The sequence below is a fragment of the Vulpes lagopus genome, chromosome 12, assembly GCF_018345385.1.
Source record: "Vulpes lagopus strain Blue_001 chromosome 12, ASM1834538v1, whole genome shotgun sequence".
Lineage (NCBI taxonomy): Eukaryota > Metazoa > Chordata > Mammalia > Carnivora > Canidae > Vulpes > Vulpes lagopus.
This window is the reverse complement of record NC_054835.1, coordinates 12090178-12110373: the sequence shown is the minus strand read 5'-3', so window position 1 is coordinate 12110373 and position 20196 is coordinate 12090178. Positions and strand designations below refer to the sequence as shown.

Genomic DNA, 20196 nt, shown 5'->3' with positions numbered 1-20196 from the left:
AGCTGGGAAGCCGTTGGCCGGAAGCCTGCCTGCAGCTCTTCCCACCCCCCCTGCTCTGTGCTCTGGAGAGCGCCCCAGCCCAGTCCTAGGTGAGACCCCTAAGACCTCTCCCAGCTGACCCAGTGGGTCCAGGTCAGGCCAACCCCACCTGGCTTTGGTCCCAAGGGATGGCGTCTTAAGTGCAGTCCTTCCTTGCTTAGCTGTTCCCTGGCCGTGCACCAGTCAGAAAGCTACTGGAGACACTGCAGGAGTGGCTGGCCAACCTCCCCCTCGACAGGATCCCCTACAACGCCATCCTCGACCTCGTCAACAACAAGATGCGGGTGAGCCCAGCACTCCTGCCAGAACTCACAGCACACCCAGCCCCTGTGGTCTGTGTCCTCCCTGCTTGGGGACCCAGCCCCAGCCCCTGGGAAAGAAGGAAGCCACACACATGTGGCCTTCCGCCCTGGCCTGTCATCCCAACACACACCTCGTGGCAGGAGCTGCCCGGGTCCCTCTAAGGTGCGCCCTGTGGATTTTACTGCCCCTATTTGCTGTGACAGGATGGGCAGCTTTCTCAGGCAGTGCAGCACGAGGGCTTTTGTGTTAAATTTTTCATAAACTTATGAATGTTATACTAAAAAGGCTAATAAAGCAATGTGCTCGATGAGAAGCATGGAGGCCCTGCCAGAGCTGCCACCAGGCCAGCTGCCAGCAGGTGAGGGTTTCCTCCCTTCCACCCACGCTCGACCTGCCCCCTGTGGGCACCCAGAGGTGTTAGTGACTTGAAGCAAACCCAGTGGCTCCTTAGGCTGATTCCGTGGGCAGTATGCATGCCCCCAGGAGTCCACATCAGGTGTGCTCACAGACATCGTGTTGTACCAGCAGCATAGAGACCACTGCCGAGTGCTTGCCTTGACCTCCCCCTGACCTCCACCCGAGCTAGAGGCCAGCACAGGGTCCTTGGGTATAGGGTCTGTCCTGCATGCCCATTCCCTGTAGGAGCTGCATACTTGGGCCCCAGGGACAAGCCCTGTGCCCACTGGCTGGGAGACACAGGGCGTGGACATGGGCTGAGTGTTGGAAGCTTGTGCTTGGCTGCAGGCACGTGGCTCCCGAGCTGTTAGGGCCTTGGCTTCCTGCCCGTGCAGTCATAGTCCATGCTTGCTCTGATGGACACTCACTGGACAGTTGAGGTTTTCTACTATTAGCCTTCCCCAGCAGGGCTGGTTTAATGGACTCTAACGCACGATCCTGATCCCTTAATAAAGCTCTTTTGTCCAGACACACACGAACCCCCCTCTCTGGGGGACAGAAAGGAAAGGCCTGGGCCACGTCCCCCTATTTTGAGAATTCCTTTAGTAAAGTGTTCTCTCGTTTGTTTGGTATTCAATTATATACACACATAGTGAGATGTACGGTTGACAAAGTTTTGATAAATGTACACTCTGTAACCAGCACCCAGAGAACATTTATCATCAACTATTATAATTTTAACAATTTATTGATCTCTTCTCCTCCCCACCCCCTGGCAGATTTCTGGAATATTTCTTATTAATCGCATAAAGTGGGTTGGATGTCAAGGAAGCCGACCAGAGTTCAGGGGTTACACCTGTTCTCTCTGGAAATTATTCCACACTCTGACTGTTCGAGCTGGGACCCATCCAGAGGCACTGGACGGCACAGGTAAACTGTCCCCACAGGGGCCCAGGGCATGTAAGAAGCTGTAGGTGAGGGGACATGTCCCCAGGGCTGCCAAAGGTTCCCATGCTAAGGAGTGTGGAGGGAGCATCTTTTCAGGTGTTTGGTGCACTCCTCTGCAGGCCCTAGGCACTTCAGAGCTCACCCACCTGTGCATGGCTGATGTGCAGGAATGAGTGCACACAGCCAGGAATCTGCAGGGTAACACCTGCTTTTATCAAAAGCCTGAACATGAGTGAAGCATACTTGGAATTGTGTGTTTGTTACCTGTTGTTGCATAACAAAGAACCCCATGGCTTAGTAGTATGTCAGAGTGTCTGTAGGCTGGGAACCCAGGTGTAGCTGGATCAGGGTCCCCAGCTACAGACCTCATGACCCTGCAGGCCCAGTGTTAGCCGAGGCTGGCATCTCATCGGGGATCTTTGTGGGGAAGAGACCCTCTCCTGCTCACTCATGGGATCAGGGCTTTCCTGGCTGTCAGTGTGGCAGCTGGCTTCATGGGCAAGCCACAGAGGGCACCATCCTCAGTGTGGTGTTGGCCGCTTCTGCGCAGCCCGCCCTGCCTGGGGGAGAGGCTGAGCCAGCTGAGCTGTGACCCTGGGCCATCTCAGAGGCTGCCTGCCCAGGAGGTTAAAAGCTACAGAAGCATAAGTTAGCTTTAGCAGTTTTAATGTTCAGGAAATCATTAAACCAGAATCGTCATGTTTTGTGTCCTACCCAAGCAGTGAAGACCGTTGCTGGGTTTTTATCCACTTTGGACTCGGTTGTATGTGTGCTTCCCCCCATGAAGCTGGCCTCTGGCTGTGGTGGGTGGATCGCCTGCCTTTTAGCCACTGCATCAGTCAGGCAGCTATGGGGATGCTTCTACTGCCTAAGGGCTGGGACTCCCACACTTTCCAGTGCGACTGAAATCTGCAGTATCTCTTGCTTTGTAACAAACCAAACCAAATGCTGGGCTTAAAAGAACCACGGTTTTATGTGCTCAGATTCAGTGAGTACGGCCTGCTGGGTGGCCAGAGACTCAGGAGGTGCGACGCCTATAGGGCCATCCCAGCTCCCTACAGCCCCACGTTCAGGGAGGACCTTGGGGCTGGGACAGCCAGCACAGGGTGTCCCTTGTGTCACAGCATGTTGGTCAAATGGTCCTTGTCTGGCTTGGATCCCTGGTGAGGACAGGATGTCCACCTGGCGCTGGGGGAAGCAATGAAAGCACGCTGTGGGCACCACATGCTGTCTATGGAAATCTTCACCACACTGGCTCTCCTCAGGGTGACACTGATGTCCATCTCTCGGGGCCTTGTGGAGGGACGTGGGAGGCACACTCTGCTGAGGGGCTGCGGGGGGCTCTGCAGGGGCTCGTGGCACGGGGCAGAACAGCAGCTGAGCAACAGGGCACGCCATTGGGAAGGTCTCCGGGGCTGAGGCTAGAGCCATATCTGAGGAGTGCGTCTCATGCCCAGAGAACTGGGTCAGATGGACACCGCCGGATTAGGTCTTGGAAGGTTTTTCCTCTCCTTAGCGGGTGTTTAAACCCCATCGACTAAAAAGCTGCCGCATCCTCTAATCCCCCACAGGTAGGGTTTATGGTTCTTGTCCACTCTAAAGATTAGGGTGGCCGGGCGTGCAGTGGTTTGGTGGGGAGAGAAAAGGAGGATTACCCAGGGATGCATGGCAGCTGGCAGCAGGGAGAGGAGGGCAGGGAGCAGAACTGAGGAGGGTCAGCCGCATGTCCTCACTGTGTGTCTATGGACCCTCGCCACCCACCACCTCTGAGACACACCAAACTGAGGAGACCGTGGCTGGCTGCTCAGTTGGAATTTCTGGCAACCCCGGTGAGGCCCATTGAAGTCGGCGACAGATGCAGGGTCCTGGCCCTCCACCAGTGGAGCCACAGCTAGTGGCAAGGAAAGAGATCACCCTCGAGGGCCTGCTCTTGATTAAGACGGATTCAGTCTCAAAAGCACATCTTTTTTTTTCCAATTATTTTGCTGTGTTTCTTTTAATGCTGACATTTAATCTGCTTTAATCTCACGGTCTCTCGCTTGTTGGCTCAATCCCCCGCATTAGCTGTCTGAAGGGAGCTGCTGTTGCCAGCCCTGTCCCCACCCCCCTTTTGCTTTCTCCCACCCCCCTTTTGCTTTCTCCCACCCCCCTTTTGCTTTCTCAGGGGTCCTTGTTTTAGTGAGATGCTAGCTGCTTCCTTCTGCCATCAGGGACCATTTCCTTGAAAGATCGTGTTTCCTCATTTGCAGTGCTTTCACGCAGTCAGCATGTCCTGGCAGTACCTGTGCTCACGTATGGGGCACATGGTCCATGTGGCTGGGCAAGGCTGGAGTTGCCACTCATGAAGAGGGCTAGCCTTTTCAGAGGGGTGCAGGTCCTTGCCGGCGGCTGCCCTCCTGTTCTCTGGAAGGAGCACTGTGTCTCACTGCGTCTAGCTGATTTTCCCAGGCCCCTGTGCACACCCTGGAGTGCGTGCTGCACCCAGACACTGGCGATGGGTCTGCTCCCCAGATGCATGGTGCCACTCTTTCTGGATGCAGTAGAAGTCTGAGACATGCTGCTTCTTCCCTTTGTCCTTCCCGTGCAGACGGGCAGGCTGTCCGAGGGTCCCCGGTCAGGCACCTGGCCTGCTCAGGCTCCCCATGCCAGCCTGAGCCCTGGGTTCCAGCGGAAGCCTTCAGATACACTCCCACCGTGTCAACGCTTTGTCCTCTGACCCTCTAGGTTTTGAGGATGACCCCCAGGCGGTGCTGCAGACCATAAGGAGGTACATTCATACCTTCTTTGGCTGTAAGGAGTGCAGTGAGCATTTTGAGGAAATGGCTAAGGAATCCATGGACTCCGTGAAAACCTCAGACCAAGCAATTCTCTGGCTTTGGAAGAAACATAACTTAGTAAACAACCGCCTGGCAGGTGAGCAGAAGCCACATTGGGGTGGCCAAGCCTGGGTACAGAGGGGCTGGCACAGAGACAGTGAAGCCGTGTAGACGGGCACCCTTCCACGAGTCCTGCAGGCAGTGGGAATGGCACCTGACCATTGCTACCATGCTGGCTGCCTGGAGGATTGCCAAGAATGGCAGCCACTCTAGGCCACCAATGTCCCTGGCTTTCCAGACTGTTCTCCACTTCAGGGGCACCTCTTCCCTCTGGGGGAACCTCCTGGGCCCCCATGGAAATTTGACAGCAGAAGACTAGGGTGGAATCAGGCTCCCGTGAGGAGTTTGTGGCACTGCGATCTGCTCTCATAAACCAAACCCCATGAAGTAGTTTTGTTTCAAACTAAATAGGGCACGTGTATCGTCTCAGAGTTAATTCAAACTCCTCCTAAATCACCGGCAGATTGAAATTAGGCTTAAAAATAATTCTGCTGACGGATAAATCTTAATAGAGATGAGTAGGAAAAAACCACTAAACTATTGGTTTTTATTTAATCCACCGTATTATGAAACATATTACAACTGAAGCACTAAAGAAAATTGGTTTTTCTTTGCCCTCAGAGCTGCTGCAGCTCAGCTCACTTGGCCACGGCACTTTTGCTTGCCGGGGTCGTCCATGGCTATCAGCTTCCACCTCAGGTGTATGGCACTCCCCTGCCCCCCACACCCCAGAGCCCACAGGGTTATCCCAGCAGCTCTGGTGGCATAGCTGCACCAGACTCTGTGGGGCAGGTCCTGGCCTGGGAGCCCCTGTGTCCCCTGTGCTTGTGCTGCAGCAGAAAGGGGCTTTTAGCAGCCCAAGTAATTATGTCCCTCCTTCAATTTTATAGGCCGTCCCCCCACACATACACACCCCCTAGTCCCACCTCCAGCCTCTGGATAGAGGCCCAGATTCCCTGGAGGCCCTGCAGCCCTGCCCTAGACCTCACTGTATCTGTGGGGTATTACACTAGGCCTTGGGCAGCTCCTCATTGGCCTGCATGTGTGCACATGTGCATCCGCCCCGAGGTGCAGACGCCAGCAGCCTGGTACCTGGTGCTTGGGCCTCAGTGGTCTGCATTCTCCAATGCCCCCCACCTCCCCCACCTCCCCTGGCTGTGAGCCCACAAGGTACAGGAGTGTCTCCAGTGTTTCATATCCACCAGACACAGTGATTTTGTCCACATCTACTTGTAGAAGCACTGTTAAGATGGGGGGCACCCCAAGTCAGGTCAGGGGACTCTTCTGGGAGCCAAGGAGCACTGTGCACCATACTTCCTATACCTGGAACCCGTGTGGCCTCGAGTCTGTATGGCAGAGACCCAGAGCTGGGTGGTCGGGTGGGTTGTCACTCACCCTTGTGGAAGAGAAATAGGAAGTCACCAATGCAGGGTGAGTGGGCCGGTAAGTGATGGCCTGCCTCAGGGTCTCGTATGCACATGCTGGTTGCCTGGAATGTACAGCTGGGTGCTCCCTAGGCTGGGTGCTCCATTAGCAGGTATGGACCAGAGGAGCGAATGCACACAGGGGACAGAAGGATCAGCCGTGGCCTCATGTGGATGGCCAGCGGGGGTGATGGCTGAACTGCTTTCGGGGACAGGCTTCGAGCAGGAAGTAGGGAAACCTTAAATGTATGGATGCTCTGAATCTGATTCCATTTGTGTGGAGCTGGTGTTCGCTGCACATTTGCCCTGGCCGTCCTGGGGTGCTGATTGCACGTGCAGCGCTGACCCACACAGCCGGGACCAGATTATTACACAGAGCAGTAGTGCTGGCCGAGGGCTGTGTCCAGTTGAAACCGTGCTGTGCGGTTCTGTTTTGTAAAAAGTACACTCAAGTGTGCAGAAAAGTGCTGTGTTGATGTGCTCTGGCAGTGCGGTTCTCCTGTCATGGCAGGTCTCCCAGAATAATTTTTAGAGGTACTTAAGGGATTTTGGGGTCTGGGAGGGGCCCACACAAGTGTGAAGTGCTGTGGAATCGTGTGGACAGCCACATCCAGGGCCAGATACTCCTAGGGTTTGTGAGGTCGGGAGCACATTAGCCTGGGGCCTCGAGGTCACAGGGAAGCAGAGTAGCTGCAGGCTGGAGGAGGATCTGGCCGGGTGCATGGCAGCGTCCTTTGCTGTGGCCATGGGGCCCTGCCAGAGGTGCCAGGGAGGAAATGACATTTATATGGGGTGCTTGGGGGACAGGCATCTGTGCTGGAGCACTGGGCATGAAGTTGGGAGCACTGGGAGGTCATGGTGCAGGTGGGTGGACAGGGAGGTGGCTGCAGGGTGTGGGGCAGTCAGGTCACCAGACACCTCTCCACTGTTGCTCTTCCCCCATCCCAGGCCATCTGAGTGAGGACCCCAAGTTTCCAAAGGTTCCGTGGCCCTCCCCAGACCTCTGCCCAGCCTGCCACGAGGAGATTAAGGGCCTGCACAGCTGGAACGAGGGCCAAGTGCTCCTATTCTTGAAGCAGCACTATGGCAGCAACAACCTCGTGGATACCTATGCTGCAGACCAGGAAGACGCCCATGAAGGAGGTGCCCCACCTGAGGGCGGGGAGCAGGAGCGAGGCCTTGTTTCCCCAGAGAAGCCTCAGGGAGAGCAGCGTGCCAAGAGTCTCCGTCCACCCAGTATGCTGCCTCCCAGACCCAACCTGTCACAAGGGTTGCAGCTCGGCCTGGATGGGGGACTCCAGAGTGCGAGCAGGGCCGAGGGCCACAGGGAGGTGGAGGTGGCTGTGCCCTTTCTCGGGATGGGCTTCTCCAGCCTGGACATGAGCCTCTGCGTCGTGCTATACGTGGCCTCTTCCTTGTTTCTAATGTTAATGTACTTTTTCTTCCGAGTGCGGTCCAAGCGATGGAAAGTCAGATATCACCGCCTATCTGTGTAGAACCAAGTGGGACCACAGAAGCACCTTTGGAAAAACAGCCCCACTGTGCTTTAATAATTAAGATCAGGGATTTTATAGACACAGCAGATCTGGTTTCACATGCATCAGCGTCATGGGCTCCAAGGCCTCGTTGGACAAATGGTCTTCCTGTGGAGGACAAGCCAGCGTTTGTTGAGACTGACCGCTGGCATATTCCCTGGACGCCTTTATAGATCCGACAGCAAAAAGATGTCTGTATTTTTATTCTTCTAAGTTTAAAAAAAAAAAAAAGTGGGAGCCCAGGCCAAACGAACAGACTCTTTCCCACCTGCTTTCATCCTGAGTTTCTAGACACACGTTCTGCAAGCCTGGCTTGGGATTTGGAGAACAACTAAGCCGTGCCATGAACTGGCGGCTCCGGGTGGTTCCATGCAGCCAGCTTCGCCCAGCAGAGCCTCACCCACCCTGGCCGCTCCTCAAAGCCAGTCTGGTTCTCAGAGATCATTTGTGTTTGTGCTTTTCAGCTGCCTGGCAGTTTCAGCTGAAGCAAGAGAGCATCTCCGTGGTGCTGGAGCAGCTCCAAGCCAAAGGGACCACCCCTGCATCAAGACCTGTGTACACTCCAGATGCAGAGTCTGGCACAGGAAAGAAGGACAGAGGAGGGTTTGTGGCTTTGCTGCATTGTAAGGAACACCCCTACCAGGCCAAGGGGGGTGGTGGGGGCAGGACGGTGGCAGAGGCGGTGTCTTTGTTTATCTGGTGGGAAGAGAGCCCTAAGTGACCAAGGACCATCCCAAACTGCCTTGCCTAGGCATTGAGGGCAGAGCTCCGCAGGGGAGGCGTGTGGGGTGGCCCACTCCTTGGGAGCCGAGTCCCCAGGGGACCTTCCAAGGAGCCCATCATCCTCTGTGTCACGAGGTCCAGCAGCTGCAAGGCCGGGGGCTAGGACGTGGAGCCCAGTGACACAGCAATGCCCGGGGATACCCCAGGAGCCCCACAGGAGTGACCTGTGCTGTCTCCAGCACCTTTAAAGCCAAATTCCAAACTTCATTTCCCTGAAGCTGTTTTATGAAGGGTCCTGGCACAGGGCCCCCATCCCCCAGGCTTTTGTGAGATTTTTTTTTCTTTTTCTTTTTCTTTTTTTTTTTTTTTTTTTTTTTACCATTTAATGATTTTAACGTTATTTGTGAAACCCAAATCATTTAGATGTCAGTTTGCCTCTGGAGATATAAACAAAATGAACAAACTGCCATTTTTGTGGAGATCCTTTGTGACTGTTTGTCTCACAAGCTCAGATGTATCTGTGCTTGTGTCACTATGATGGTTGTAAATAGTCTTTCCACCTTGCCTAGTGTGCTCCATGTTTATGAACTCCTGCTGACCATGGTCGTTTCTGTGTAAGAACACTCACGTGCTGGAGCAGCGTGTGGGCAGCAGGCGAGCTGTCAGGAGCTTGAGCTCCTGCCGGGGGTGGGGGGGACAGGGAACAGGACAGGGACAAGGATGGGATGGGGTACAGGACGAGGACAGGATGGGATGGGGGACAGGATGGGGACGGGCCAGGGATGGGATGGGGGCCAGGGATGGGACCGGATGGAGCATGGTCCTCCACAGCTGCTTCACTTCTGGCTTCTCTGCCACCAGAGGTTTCTTCTTGTTTGACATGTTTTTAACCCCAGAAGTCTGTGTGTTTCATCGGTGGTTGTGCACCTGGGTTACTGGAGACCCTGTCTTGTTTCCTTTTATCCTGAAAACTGGCCAGATTCACCCACAGAATCCAAAGGGAAATACTTAGCACCATGAATTAAACTGCCTTCTGGTTCGTGTTGAATGCTTTCCTCCCCTAAAGGAAGTTTGCATTCGCGGTGTGGACTGGGATGAGGTTGCAGAGCACCACCGTGTGCTGGAACCTCTATAAAACCCACGTGACAGCTTCGAGGTTCATGATAATATTGCAGTCTGAGGTCATCAGTATTTGGGGGACAAGCTTCCAACACCCTGAGGGGCCAGGTTTCCAGTAGACCACGAGCAGTCAGGGACAGGTGGTGGTGCCAAAGTGGCCACGGACGTGTGTCTCGTGTGCAGGTGTGAACATAGCCACACACCTCCCATGGTCTGCTTAGAACTGGACACTACCTTTAGGCAAGGTTTAAGGTCTCTTTTCTAAAGTTGTAAGTATTGAGACTAATGAATAGAATAGTTCAATAATTTAAATGTGTATTTATTTTTACTGGAAGGATTTTGATTAAAAAGCTAATTGACATGGAAATGTCTGAAATTTCTTACCTGCAAGGAAAGTGAACATTTTGTATTTAAATGAAATATAATGTGCACATTTTTTAAATAAATAAATATGACATTTGAAAGGACTGTGATTCTTTTAAAAATGTGAGTTCGTTCTAGCAGTGATCAGAAGTCGGGGTGCAGAACAGAGCCCTCCTCCCCTTCCAGAGTTTGTGGACTGGGCATCTGAAATCCCAGGGTTTCTTGAATTAAACTAGAGACGTTTTGGAAGACAGCCCAGGGGTCAGGTGGAAAGTGAAAAATGGGAGATCAATTATAGATTATCTTCTTGGGGCTGATCTAGACCAGGGGCTGGCCACAGGACCACAGCCTTCATTCATGTCAGACGGTAGATCAATGACGTGTGACAGGAACAGATGCGAGTCTCACAACTTGGCAATGCACCAGGGGCACCCTGGTGAAGGGGACCTCTGAGGAACCCCAGCTGGTGGGAGCCCCCAGCCCACCTGGTGCTGGACACGGTTCTCCTCCCTGCTGCCCCGGGCCTGAATGCCCCAGCATTGCCTCCTACCTGGGGCTTTGCACAACACCTGTTTGCCCCCCCTGGATTCTGAACTATTGATCCTTTTCTCCTGCTTTGTACCTTTTGTTTTGCTGGGGTGTTTGGGGTGAGCACTCTGGCCCTGTGTAGCTTCTGAGGGATCTGCTGGCTGTGCTTCCTGTGGATTCCACCTGCCCAGCCACACAGTGTTCAAGCTGGTAGGTAACCTGCCCCTCAGAGGAGGCACAGGCAGGCCCTGAGGTGCCAGCCAGGTCTGTGGTGCTGGGGTTGGCCTAGATGGGTAACCCCACACACCCCTGGAGTCCTGAGTGGTTTCTGCTGGGGGTGGGGGTGGGCTGTGGCAGGAGAGGTGGGGAAGGTTATGAGTTCAACAGGTGAGTGCTGACCATACCTGGAGCCAGAGATTTGGGCCGGGGCTGGAGGGGCCACCTGCCCAAGTCCAGGACCCTGGATGCTGTGTGTAGGGCAGGGTAGAGCACCCACCTGCTTCCCATCCCCAAGCCTTTGGGCCAATGTGGTGGAAACTGCCTGCCCCAGCAAGGGGAGGGATGGTGGGGTGAGGCTGCCTGAGGGACTGGGGGTGGGGGTGCAGACTGGAGTCAGAGGAGGGAAAGTGGGTAGGGGGGATCTGGGGCTGCAGACTTGGTGGAGGGACTGCAGACCTAGGCAGGTGGGGAGGTAGGCAGTGGGCTGGGGGAACAGGGTGGTGGGTGGGGTCGGCAGAGGGGAGGAGGGGAGGGAGGAAGGGGGTGGTCTGGGGGGAATGGGGTGGGCAGAGTCAGCAGAGGGGGGAGGGATGGGGCAGGGGTAGGGGGTGGGCCAGGACGGCAGAGGGGGGATGGGGGTAGAGGCCCGCGAAGGGGGAGGGGGTGGGGAGGGCAGCACTTCCTTCAGCACCGAGGACAGCGCCCCAGGGCCCTGAGTCTTCCGCCAGGCCAGGTAGACCGGGTCGCTGTTGGAGGCGCCTGTGGCGGCAGAGGAGGAGGGAGGAGGGCGGCCTAGACCCAGACGCCACCTCCCACCTGGCGGTCGTCATGCTGCTGGAAACCGAGCTCAGTTGAGACCAAGATGGCCTGGGACCTCCGTGGTGGCTGCCATCTGCGCCTTCCATGGGACTTGGGGTAAGGGCCCCCCCGCCAGCCCCTTGGCCTCCTGTGGGGGCAAGAGGACCCACAAGGGAGAAATGGCTAGGACGGGAGCGTCAGGGACGGTGGGCAGGGAGAAACCCGGGACAGCAGACGAGGGAAGGAAGTCTGGAGAAGTTGCTGGGGTGGGGGTGGGAGCGGCACACCTGAGGGATGGGAACAGGAGGAAGGGATGTGTCAGGCAGGTCCCAGGGGCAAAGGGCCTGGAGTTCCCGGCGGTGGCCCCAGAGGTGGCAGTTGGTTGTGGAGTGCCCTGGGAACAGTGCTGGGGGGAGGGACAGGGCGGAGTGGGGGGTCACCTTCCTCCAGAGACCCCACAACCCTCAGCGCTCCTGCACTGCCCAACAGGGCAGCACCGGGACCCCCGGCTGGGTCTCCCGCCTGAACCGCCCTCCCTAAGGGCCACTCGATCTCATCTCGTCAAAGACGTTGGGAAAGAATGGAGGCATTGTTGACAGGCCAGCCAGATGCAGAGCGTGTGGGGCCGCCACCTCCTGGACCTGCTGCCCGCCAGCCCCTTCCCCACTCAAACCACACATGGTTTCTCTAGACAGGCCTCTGCGGCAGCTGACACCCCACAGCCGACATCCCAGGGCACCCAGTACCCCCTCAACCCCCCGGCTTGCGCACCTGTGCCCTGTCATCTGGGTAGCAAGTGTGCAGGAAGGGTGCAGTGCTGGTGGCATGCGCCTTTGCTCAAAACCAGGAGCCTGGGTCTGCTGGGACATGGGAGGGTGCTGCGCCTTTCGGGCCCACATCCTTCCAGGCTTGCGTCCTGTTAAAGCGCACAGACCAGGCGCCTGGAGGCCAGAATGAGCAGCGGGATGAAGACTGCCCCTTACCATGGGATCCCAACTGGAGAGGCCTGGAGGCCGGCATAAACCCACTCGCCCCCTCACCGCCTGAGGCCCCTTGCCCTCGCCATGCCCCGTGCTGCAATAGCCCCACATGGCTCTTTCTTAATCGGGGGGGGGGGGTGTTGGTGTTGGCCAGTAGCCAGGTGCTATGTGCCTTCTGGGCAGGAGCACCTCTCCACAGCGAGCATGGGTGGGTTCCTATGGGCTTACCCGTTTGGATTGGGGATGAGATGCTGGAACATCAGGTGTAGGAGCTGCATTCTGTGCAAGCTGGTGAGTGGAAGGACGTGCGAGTAGACCTCCCACTTTCCCAGCTGTCCTTCCTGACCTGAGTCTTGGCTGCATGTCCTGGCCGAGTGTGCCTGCCGAGAATTGTCCTTCTCTGTGCCCATTCAGGTGGCAGTCCCCAGGGTGGGGCCCAGAAGCCAGTCACAACTGGGAGGTCTGAGGTCGCCTCTGGCTCCGAGTGGCTTTGCTGTGAGCCTTTGGGCGCCACACTCACCCTCTCTGGATTTCGGGTCGCATTCTTGCCCACCAGACGACCAGACGTTGTCACTAAGCCTCCTAGGCCCGGCTGTCAAGCGGCGGTGCGACGCTGCTCCCTCCTGGTCCGTCCTCCGGGGACCCAGACCTCCCCGCGCGCGTGCACGTCCGAGCCCAGGCCCCAGGCCCCAGGCCCCAACCCTCGGCGCAGAGCAGGAGGCTGCGGGCCCGGGTGAGCGCCGGCGGGCAGCCCCGGCCCGGCTCCTCCCCCGACTGTCCCTGCGCTCCTCGGGCCAGGCATTCGGGTGGCGTCTGGGCACCCCGAGTCCCCGCGCAAAGGCGCGCAGAGCGGCGACCCCGGCCCCGCCCCGCGCCGCGGCCCCGCCCCCCGGCCGCTCCGCCCTCCGCGCGGCCTGAGGCTCGGGGGCCCCCGGGGCGGCCCGCGGGCGCAGCGCCCAGGAGCGCAGGGAATAACTCGGACACCAGCCTGGGGCCCCGGGAAAGTTCGGGACCCGAGAGCCGCAGCTCCCGGCGACGGGACCCATGGAGGCGCGCGGGGAGCTGGGCCCGGGCCGCGAGTCGGCGGGCGGAGACCTGCTGCTGGCGCTGCTGGCGCGGAGGGAGGACCTACGCCGAGGTGGGTGCCGGGGCTCGAGTGCCTGCACCGGGGACGCCGGGCCCGGGAGACCCGGAGGTCCTCGCTCCTTCCCGGGCTTGGCCTCGGCGCTGGTGGGAGACGGGAGACCCCGACGGGCGTGGCTGCAAGGGCCCCCGTACATCCCCACCTGGGCGCAGGAGCAGCGAGTCCGCCGCGGGGCCCCCGAAGCGGTGCTGTCAGCCGTGTGCTCGCTGCGCAGCGCTGCTCAGGCGAAGAGTCCTTGGGGTCCCAGGACAGACTTAGGAAGCCCACTCCCTTATCAGGAGAGTATGTGAAGAGCAACCATGTGGCCCAGTGACCACAGGGCAAGAGGACCCTTGAGAGGGCGGGCCCCACAGACCCTCCGCACTTTCCAGGGGAAGAGAGGGAGATGCAGGGGCCAGAGTGTAGCTGGGGCCCGACACAGATGTCCCAGGTCAAGGTCCCCTTGTCTGCACCCACACGCACCTGCTCACCAGCTCCCAGGCTGGTCCTCTGGACTCTTCTACAGAAAGACCCCAGCTCCCTAGCTGCACCAGTCCTGCTCCCGCCCCCCTGCGCTCTGGCTCCCAGAGAAGGGCGGTGGGCAGTCGTTCTTGGAGCTGTGCCGCCCCGCGGGACCACAGGATGGAGACCGAGGCGGGCCTGGCTGGGTGGGGAGTGACAGGGTCGGAGCAGGTGGGAAAGAGGTTACATCCAGGCTGTGGGGTCTCATCTGTCCCCCTACTTATTTATTTATTTATTTTTCCGACGGTTCCTGGGAGGGGTTGGCCGCAGGGGCTGGGAGGAAGGGGTGGGAGGGTGGAGGGAGAGGGAGGGAAGGGAGGCGGGCTCGGAACGGGATCGCTGAGGAGAGCTGGCCCAGAGCAGGCAGGCAGGCGCGAGGCTCCGCTGGGCCGGGCCGCTGCTGAGGGGAGGACACCCGCCGAGGCTGGAGTCACCATGCAGCGTAAGGCCCGGGTCTGGGGCGCCACTGGGAGCGCGAAGGGGAGGAGCGCGGCGGGAACGGCTTTTGCAGGACGCGGGGCCGGGGCAGCTGGGCCGGGCGCTGTCCGGGCCGCGGTGCTGAATGCCCCACCTGTCCAGCCTCCTGCTGTAGGCTGGCTGCGCTAGTCGGCCCGCCGTCACCACCCGCGAAGGGGGCCCCGGACGCCCGGTGCAGCCCCCGAGCTCCCCTGCGCCTGGGGCTGCCGTTTGGCCCGATGCGGGTCGGCGTCCTTCTCGAGTTTCCTGCCACCGCGGGAGGGATGTTGATCAGGGTTCTTGCAGCCTGAGACCCAGGGAAGCCCTTCTCTGGTCCTCCCACCCACTGCGGGGGTGGGCCCCCCCGGAGCCAGAGGGGTCCGCAGCGAGGAGGAAGGAGAGCTCGGCCAGGTGGGTGCAATGTTCACACAGGTTCCAGCCCCTGCTGCTGGCTCTCTCCTCTCCGGAAGACCTTTTCTGAGTCAACAGGGCGACTCACCCCGTGAGCACCCTGCAAAGCCCCACATGGGCCAGTGGCTCACGCAGGTCACCCCCGAGTTTCTCCCTGACCTGGTTCCCCAGAGGCCTGCAGTCCCGCAGTGGCAGAGCCAGGTGTCGGAGTAACTCTTGTCAGACACCGACATTTGAGTGTGATGACAGCAATCCAGCTTTCCAGTCCATACACAAGTACCCTCGAGGGCTCCCAGAGATGAGGAGGACACCAGTTTTTACCCTGGTGCCTGCGGACAGGGCCATAGGGCTGGGCGGCCACACTTCAACCAGGGATCTCCAAGGAGCAAGGACACTGGATTGTGCAAAATAACGATGGGGTTTGGGTGGGTCTTGCCTCTTGCCTCAGGTGCTGGTGGGGAGCCCCTGGGGTTTTCATTTTAGCTCAACATGCACCCCTCAGGCTCACTGGGAGCATTTTGCAGTTGATGGTATCTGGCTGAATGGTCGGGGCCCCTTCCTGCTCAAGGGCACACTTCTAAACCTATTTCGGTTTTCCCAAATTTTAACCATGGGCCAGGCTAATGTCTTGCACTCCCCGCACCTGGGGAGCCAAGCACCACCCACACCAGGTGGGGAGGAGGGTGTGCAGGGAAGGAGATCTCCCTTGGCAACATTGGGCCCCCAGGGGGGGGGGCTGGAGCTGGAAGGTGACTCGAGTGCTCCAGCTCTGAGCCGGTGACCTGGGTGGCTCCTCGGCCTGCAGAGATCCCGCTGTGCGCCGGCTGCGACCAGCACATCCTGGACCGCTTCATCCTCAAGGCACTGGACCGCCACTGGCACAGCAAGTGCCTCAAGTGCACGGACTGCCACACGCCCCTGGCCGAGCGTTGCTTCAGCCGCGGGGAGAGCGTCTACTGCAAGGACGACTTTTTCAAGTGAGCGTGGCCGTGGGCACGCCGGGGAGGGCAGGGGCGCAGTCTGCTTCCGCACAGCGGGCCCTCCTGTCACCCAGGCAGGGGCAGGGGGAAGCGCCACGGGCGGCCAGGCCTGGCTGGTGCGCTGCTAAATTCTAAGTAATTACTTTTTAAATCACGGTAATAGTCATTCAAAAAGATAAGCCCAAGTTTGCAGAACTTGATCGGATTGACTCCTTCCTAATTTTGGTCTTGTTTTTGTCGTTAATGCTGGGGAGGAGGTGCTTCCCAGGCACAGGCTTCTGGGGTCTAAGGGACCTGGCCCACGGATCCAGCTTCCTGACCCGGCAGCGAGGTCAGGGCGGCTGGGCTCCTCCCCGAGGGCCTCTGGGTCCCTTCTCCGTATCCTGGGCGGCTCTGCCGGCGCTGCCTGCCGCGGGGAGACTCCCTCCTGAACCGCCCTGCGCGGCCCCGCTCAGCGCTCTGCGACCCGCTCCGGGCGAAGGAGCCGCCACTTCCGCGCTGAGCCGCGCCCTGTGCGTCCCGCAGGCGATTCGGGACCAAGTGCGCCGCGTGCCAGCTGGGCATCCCGCCCACGCAGGTGGTGCGCCGCGCCCAGGACTTCGTGTACCACCTGCACTGCTTCGCCTGCGTCGTGTGCAAGCGGCAGCTGGCCACAGGCGACGAGTTCTACCTCATGGAAGACAGCCGGCTCGTGTGCAAGGCGGATTACGAGACGGCCAAGCAGCGCGGTCAGTGGGAGGGTCCACCCCACCTCCTTTCCCCGCCGGCAAAATGCGGCTGGGGTCCCCCCGGTAGGGGCGCGGGGGATCCTCACGCCCAGCGCCTGCCAGAGCGCGCTCGCTCCGGGGAGAGAACTTGGGCGCTCTCCTTCCAGGCCGGGGTGGAGGCCGGCGGGAGCAGGGGGAGGGGGAGGGAGCCCGCCTCCCCTCCCTCCCTCTCCTTGCAGGCCGCGGAGGGGCGGGGAGGGCAGGGGCACGGGCAGGGGGCCCGGGCGGCTCCGCTCTGGGGAAGCCTGGCTTCCGGGCCCCAGCGGCCTCCCCACTCGGGGGCACCGCCGGGAGCTTGGTCTCAACTGCGTAGATTATCACCCCTGGTCTGAATTATCGCCCCGAACCGTTGACCGTGAAGATCCGGCCCTACCCGCAGAACAAAGGGGAACCCGGGCGGGGGCGGGGGCGGGGGCGGGGGGCGGGGGCGGGAGGGGGCCGCCGCCAGGAGCCCCTCCGCCCAGGCCCAGACGCGCTCCACCCCCCGGGTCCTGCGGTGTCCCCGCGGCCGGCCGGGGCGCGGCCTCACCCTACCCCTCGCGGCGCAGAGGCGGAGGCCACGGCCAAGAGGCCGCGCACGACCATCACGGCCAAGCAGCTGGAGACCTTGAAGAGCGCCTACAACACGTCGCCCAAGCCGGCGCGCCACGTGCGCGAGCAGCTGTCGTCGGAGACGGGCCTGGACATGCGGGTCGTGCAGGTCAGCGCCCCGCGGCCCCCCCGCGCCCCGCGCGCCCCGCGCCCCCCGCGCCCCGCGCCCCCCGCGCCCCGCGGTCCCCCCGCGCCCCCCGCGCCCCGCGCCCCCCGCGCCCCGCGCCCCGCGCCCCCCGCGCCCCGCGGTCCCCCCGCGCCCCCCGCGCCCCCCGCGCCCCGCGCCCCCCGCGCCCCGCGCCCACCGGCCGCCGCTCACCCTCCCCCCACCCCCGCCCAGGTGTGGTTCCAGAACCGCCGCGCCAAGGAAAAGCGGCTCAAGAAGGATGCGGGCCGGCAGCGCTGGGGCCCGTACTTCCGCAGCATGAAGCGCGCCCGCGGCGGCCCCAAGTCGGACAAGGACAGCGTCCAGGAGGAGGGGCAGGACAGCGACGCCGACGTCTCCTTCACGGGTACGTCGCCACCGGAGTCCCCCGCCCCAGGCAGCGGGTCCGGGCTCCCGCACCCAGCCCCCTACGAGGCCAGAGCCTGGGTGTGAACTTCCCAGTCGGGCGCTGTTAAGCCTCCTTGTTAAGAGTTCCTAGACGCTGGTCCCCTCCGTCCCCAGGCCCTGCGGTGACCCCCTCCCCTGAGGGGGCACAGCCCCCACGACCCACACACCCCCAGCAGGCTTTCTCACAGGGAAGGGTCCACACCATCCCTGTGGCTCCTGGCCCTTGCAATGACTTTTAGGGAAGTGGGCAGCACGGTTTTGGGGTAAGTGATAAAAAGTGCTGGGTGTTTGGAGTTGAGGGGTCCATCCTCCTCTGTGGGATCTCATTCCCCAGTACCAGGGAGGCCTCATACTTACCCCCAATGCCCATCCCCAGACAGTTTGTGCGGAGACTCTGACTGCATTGTGACCTTAGGCTACTCTGCGGCTCAGAGCCTCCAATAAGTTGTGTGCAAAATGGGAATGGTGGCCACCCCTCCCAGGGCAGCTGTGGGGACTGTCCTGCAACCCTGGGCCCAGCTGGCCTAGTCACGACCCTGGTCCCTGGGAGGGATCCCGCCGCCTTTAGAGAGCAGGTGGGATTGAGCCAAACCACTCAGCAAGCACAGGGGCAGAGGGCAGCATGAGTCCTGAGAGCTGAAGAGTCTTAGGCTGGCCCCTCGGGTGGCTGGGGCAGGACACCCCTGAAGGAGGGGCTCTGGGGGCAGGAGGTGGAGAGGGGCGGGCACCCATCCAAGCTCTCTGCTTCCATTGCAGATGAGCCGACCATGGCCGACCTGGGCCCTGCCAATGGCCTCTACAGCAGCCTGGGGGAGCCCACCTCAGCCCTGGGCAGGCCTGCGGGAGCCCCAGGCAGCTTCCCACTGGAGCACGGAGGCCTGGCCGGCCCGGAGCAGTACCGTGAGCTGCGCCCCAGCAGCCCCTATGGGGTCCCCCCATCCCCAGCTGCCCTGCAGAGCCTCCCTGGCCCCCAGCCCCTTCTCTCTAGCTTAGTATATCCAGATGCCAGTTTGGGCCTGGTGCCCTCGGGCACCCCAGGTGGGCCCCCACCCATGAGGGTGCTGGCCGGAAACGGACCCAGCTCCGACCTGTCCACAGGGAGCAGTGGGGGCTACCCCGACTTCCCCGCGAGCCCCGCCTCCTGGCTGGATGAGGTTGACCACGGCCAGTTCTGACCGAGGGCCCCCAGGCTCCACTGAGTACCAGAGTACCGGACACAAGGGGTGTGGGCAGCAGTGCCCGGAGCTGCCCTCCCCTCTTCACCCGAAGCCCCAACCTGTGTGGGAAGCAGGTGCCACTGGCAGCAGCGGAAACAGGATGAGGACCTCACCGAAGGCTCCTTCCTATGGAGCACCCACCCCGCGCCCTTCCCTCTGGGACAGAGGGACTCCAGCGGTCCTTGGACCCGCCGCTCCTCCTTGGACACAGGGGCCGGGCTGGTAGCCGCCCCACAAGCCTTGTTTTGTACAGATTTCTCCCTCGATCGACCACTTAACTGGACGCTTGCTGTTTCTAGACACAAAGTGTCACCCCCTCCCAGGCTGGGCCTGACCTCCAGCCCAGAGCAGCACAGTCTTCAGGCTGGAAGAGGCTTTACTTTCTAAAATGAAAAAAAAAAAAAAAAAAAAAAAGTAGGAACAACGCTTTTATTATCCAAGCTCCATCTGCCTGGTGGTCCCGACATCAGGTCAGGGATGAGCCTCTTCTGTCCAGACAAGAGGCGGCAGAGCGGGACCACGCCAGCATCCTTCTGGTCCCAACCCCCACGCCCCAGGAGCCTCCTCGCCATCATCCCTGGAACAGTTGGCTCTAGATTTTTCTGTTCTTGACTCCACCACCTGTCGGAGGAGACACCACTGCCTGGGTGCCCTTCGTCTCCACGAGCAACACTTTAGGGCCGTGGGGACTTCCCTCCCCTGCCCACAGCAAGTTCCCCTCTCCTCCCCCATCACGGCCGCACCCCTCCCCCCAGGGCCACACCCAGCCCACCGATTTCCATTGCCAAACAGCCTGAGGCCCTGGGCGTTCCGTCTGGGAGCTGGCTCTAACCCTCTAACTGCCTGAGGACTGGACCGCCTCCTCCCCTGGACTATGTGACGCCCCAGCCCCAGACTGGAGGCTGGCCGCCCATGAGGCCCAGTTACCCCCGCAAACCTGCATCCCAAACTACCTGTTGGTTCTGTGGACGTCCCGTGTTTTTTATTTACTCTCTGACCATCGGCTCTTTCCAAGACTTCAATAAATTGGTCAGTTCCAGTCTAGAAGTTCCACGTCTTTAGGGCTGCTGGCGGTGCGCAGGCATGGGGGGTGAGAGCGCGTTGGGGGTGAGAGCGGTCCCCCAAAAGCGGGGAGGCCATCCTTGCCAGGGATGGCACTTGCTGTGAATTGGGCCCCTCGTCCCTGGATCTTGGCCCAACTTCTGAGCACCAGGAGGAGAGGTGGGTAGGCAAGCTGCCCAGCCACGAGTAGAGGCCTAGCGTCCTGACACTGCCCCCCTACCCCCGCCGAGGCAGGGGCTGGGGTCGCCAGGGCAGGTGCTCAC

General features: G+C 60.2%; 2 protein-coding genes across 2 annotated transcripts in view; both read left to right on the top strand.

Annotated features, from left to right (window-relative positions):
• QSOX2 (quiescin sulfhydryl oxidase 2) overlaps positions 1-8127 on the top strand; it is a 30880-nt gene extending 22753 nt beyond the window's left edge. The window contains exons 11-14 of the mRNA XM_041725227.1: positions 201-323; positions 1518-1668; positions 4411-4599; positions 6935-8127. Of these exons, the coding sequence (XP_041581161.1) occupies positions 201-323; positions 1518-1668; positions 4411-4599; positions 6935-7482 (1011 nt within the window). The 3' untranslated portion in view covers positions 7483-8127. The remainder of the gene's footprint in view (positions 1-200; positions 324-1517; positions 1669-4410; positions 4600-6934) is intronic.
• A 5168-nt stretch (positions 8128-13295) lies between these two features.
• Positions 13296-18829, top strand: LHX3 (LIM homeobox 3). Its single transcript, XM_041724057.1, has 6 exons — positions 13296-13389; positions 15569-15740; positions 16269-16471; positions 17059-17210; positions 17442-17613; positions 18411-18829. The coding sequence occupies exons 1-6, from the start codon at positions 13296-13298 to the stop codon at positions 18827-18829; spliced, it is 1212 nt and encodes a 403-aa protein (XP_041579991.1).
• The last annotated feature ends 1367 nt before the right edge of the window (positions 18830-20196 follow it).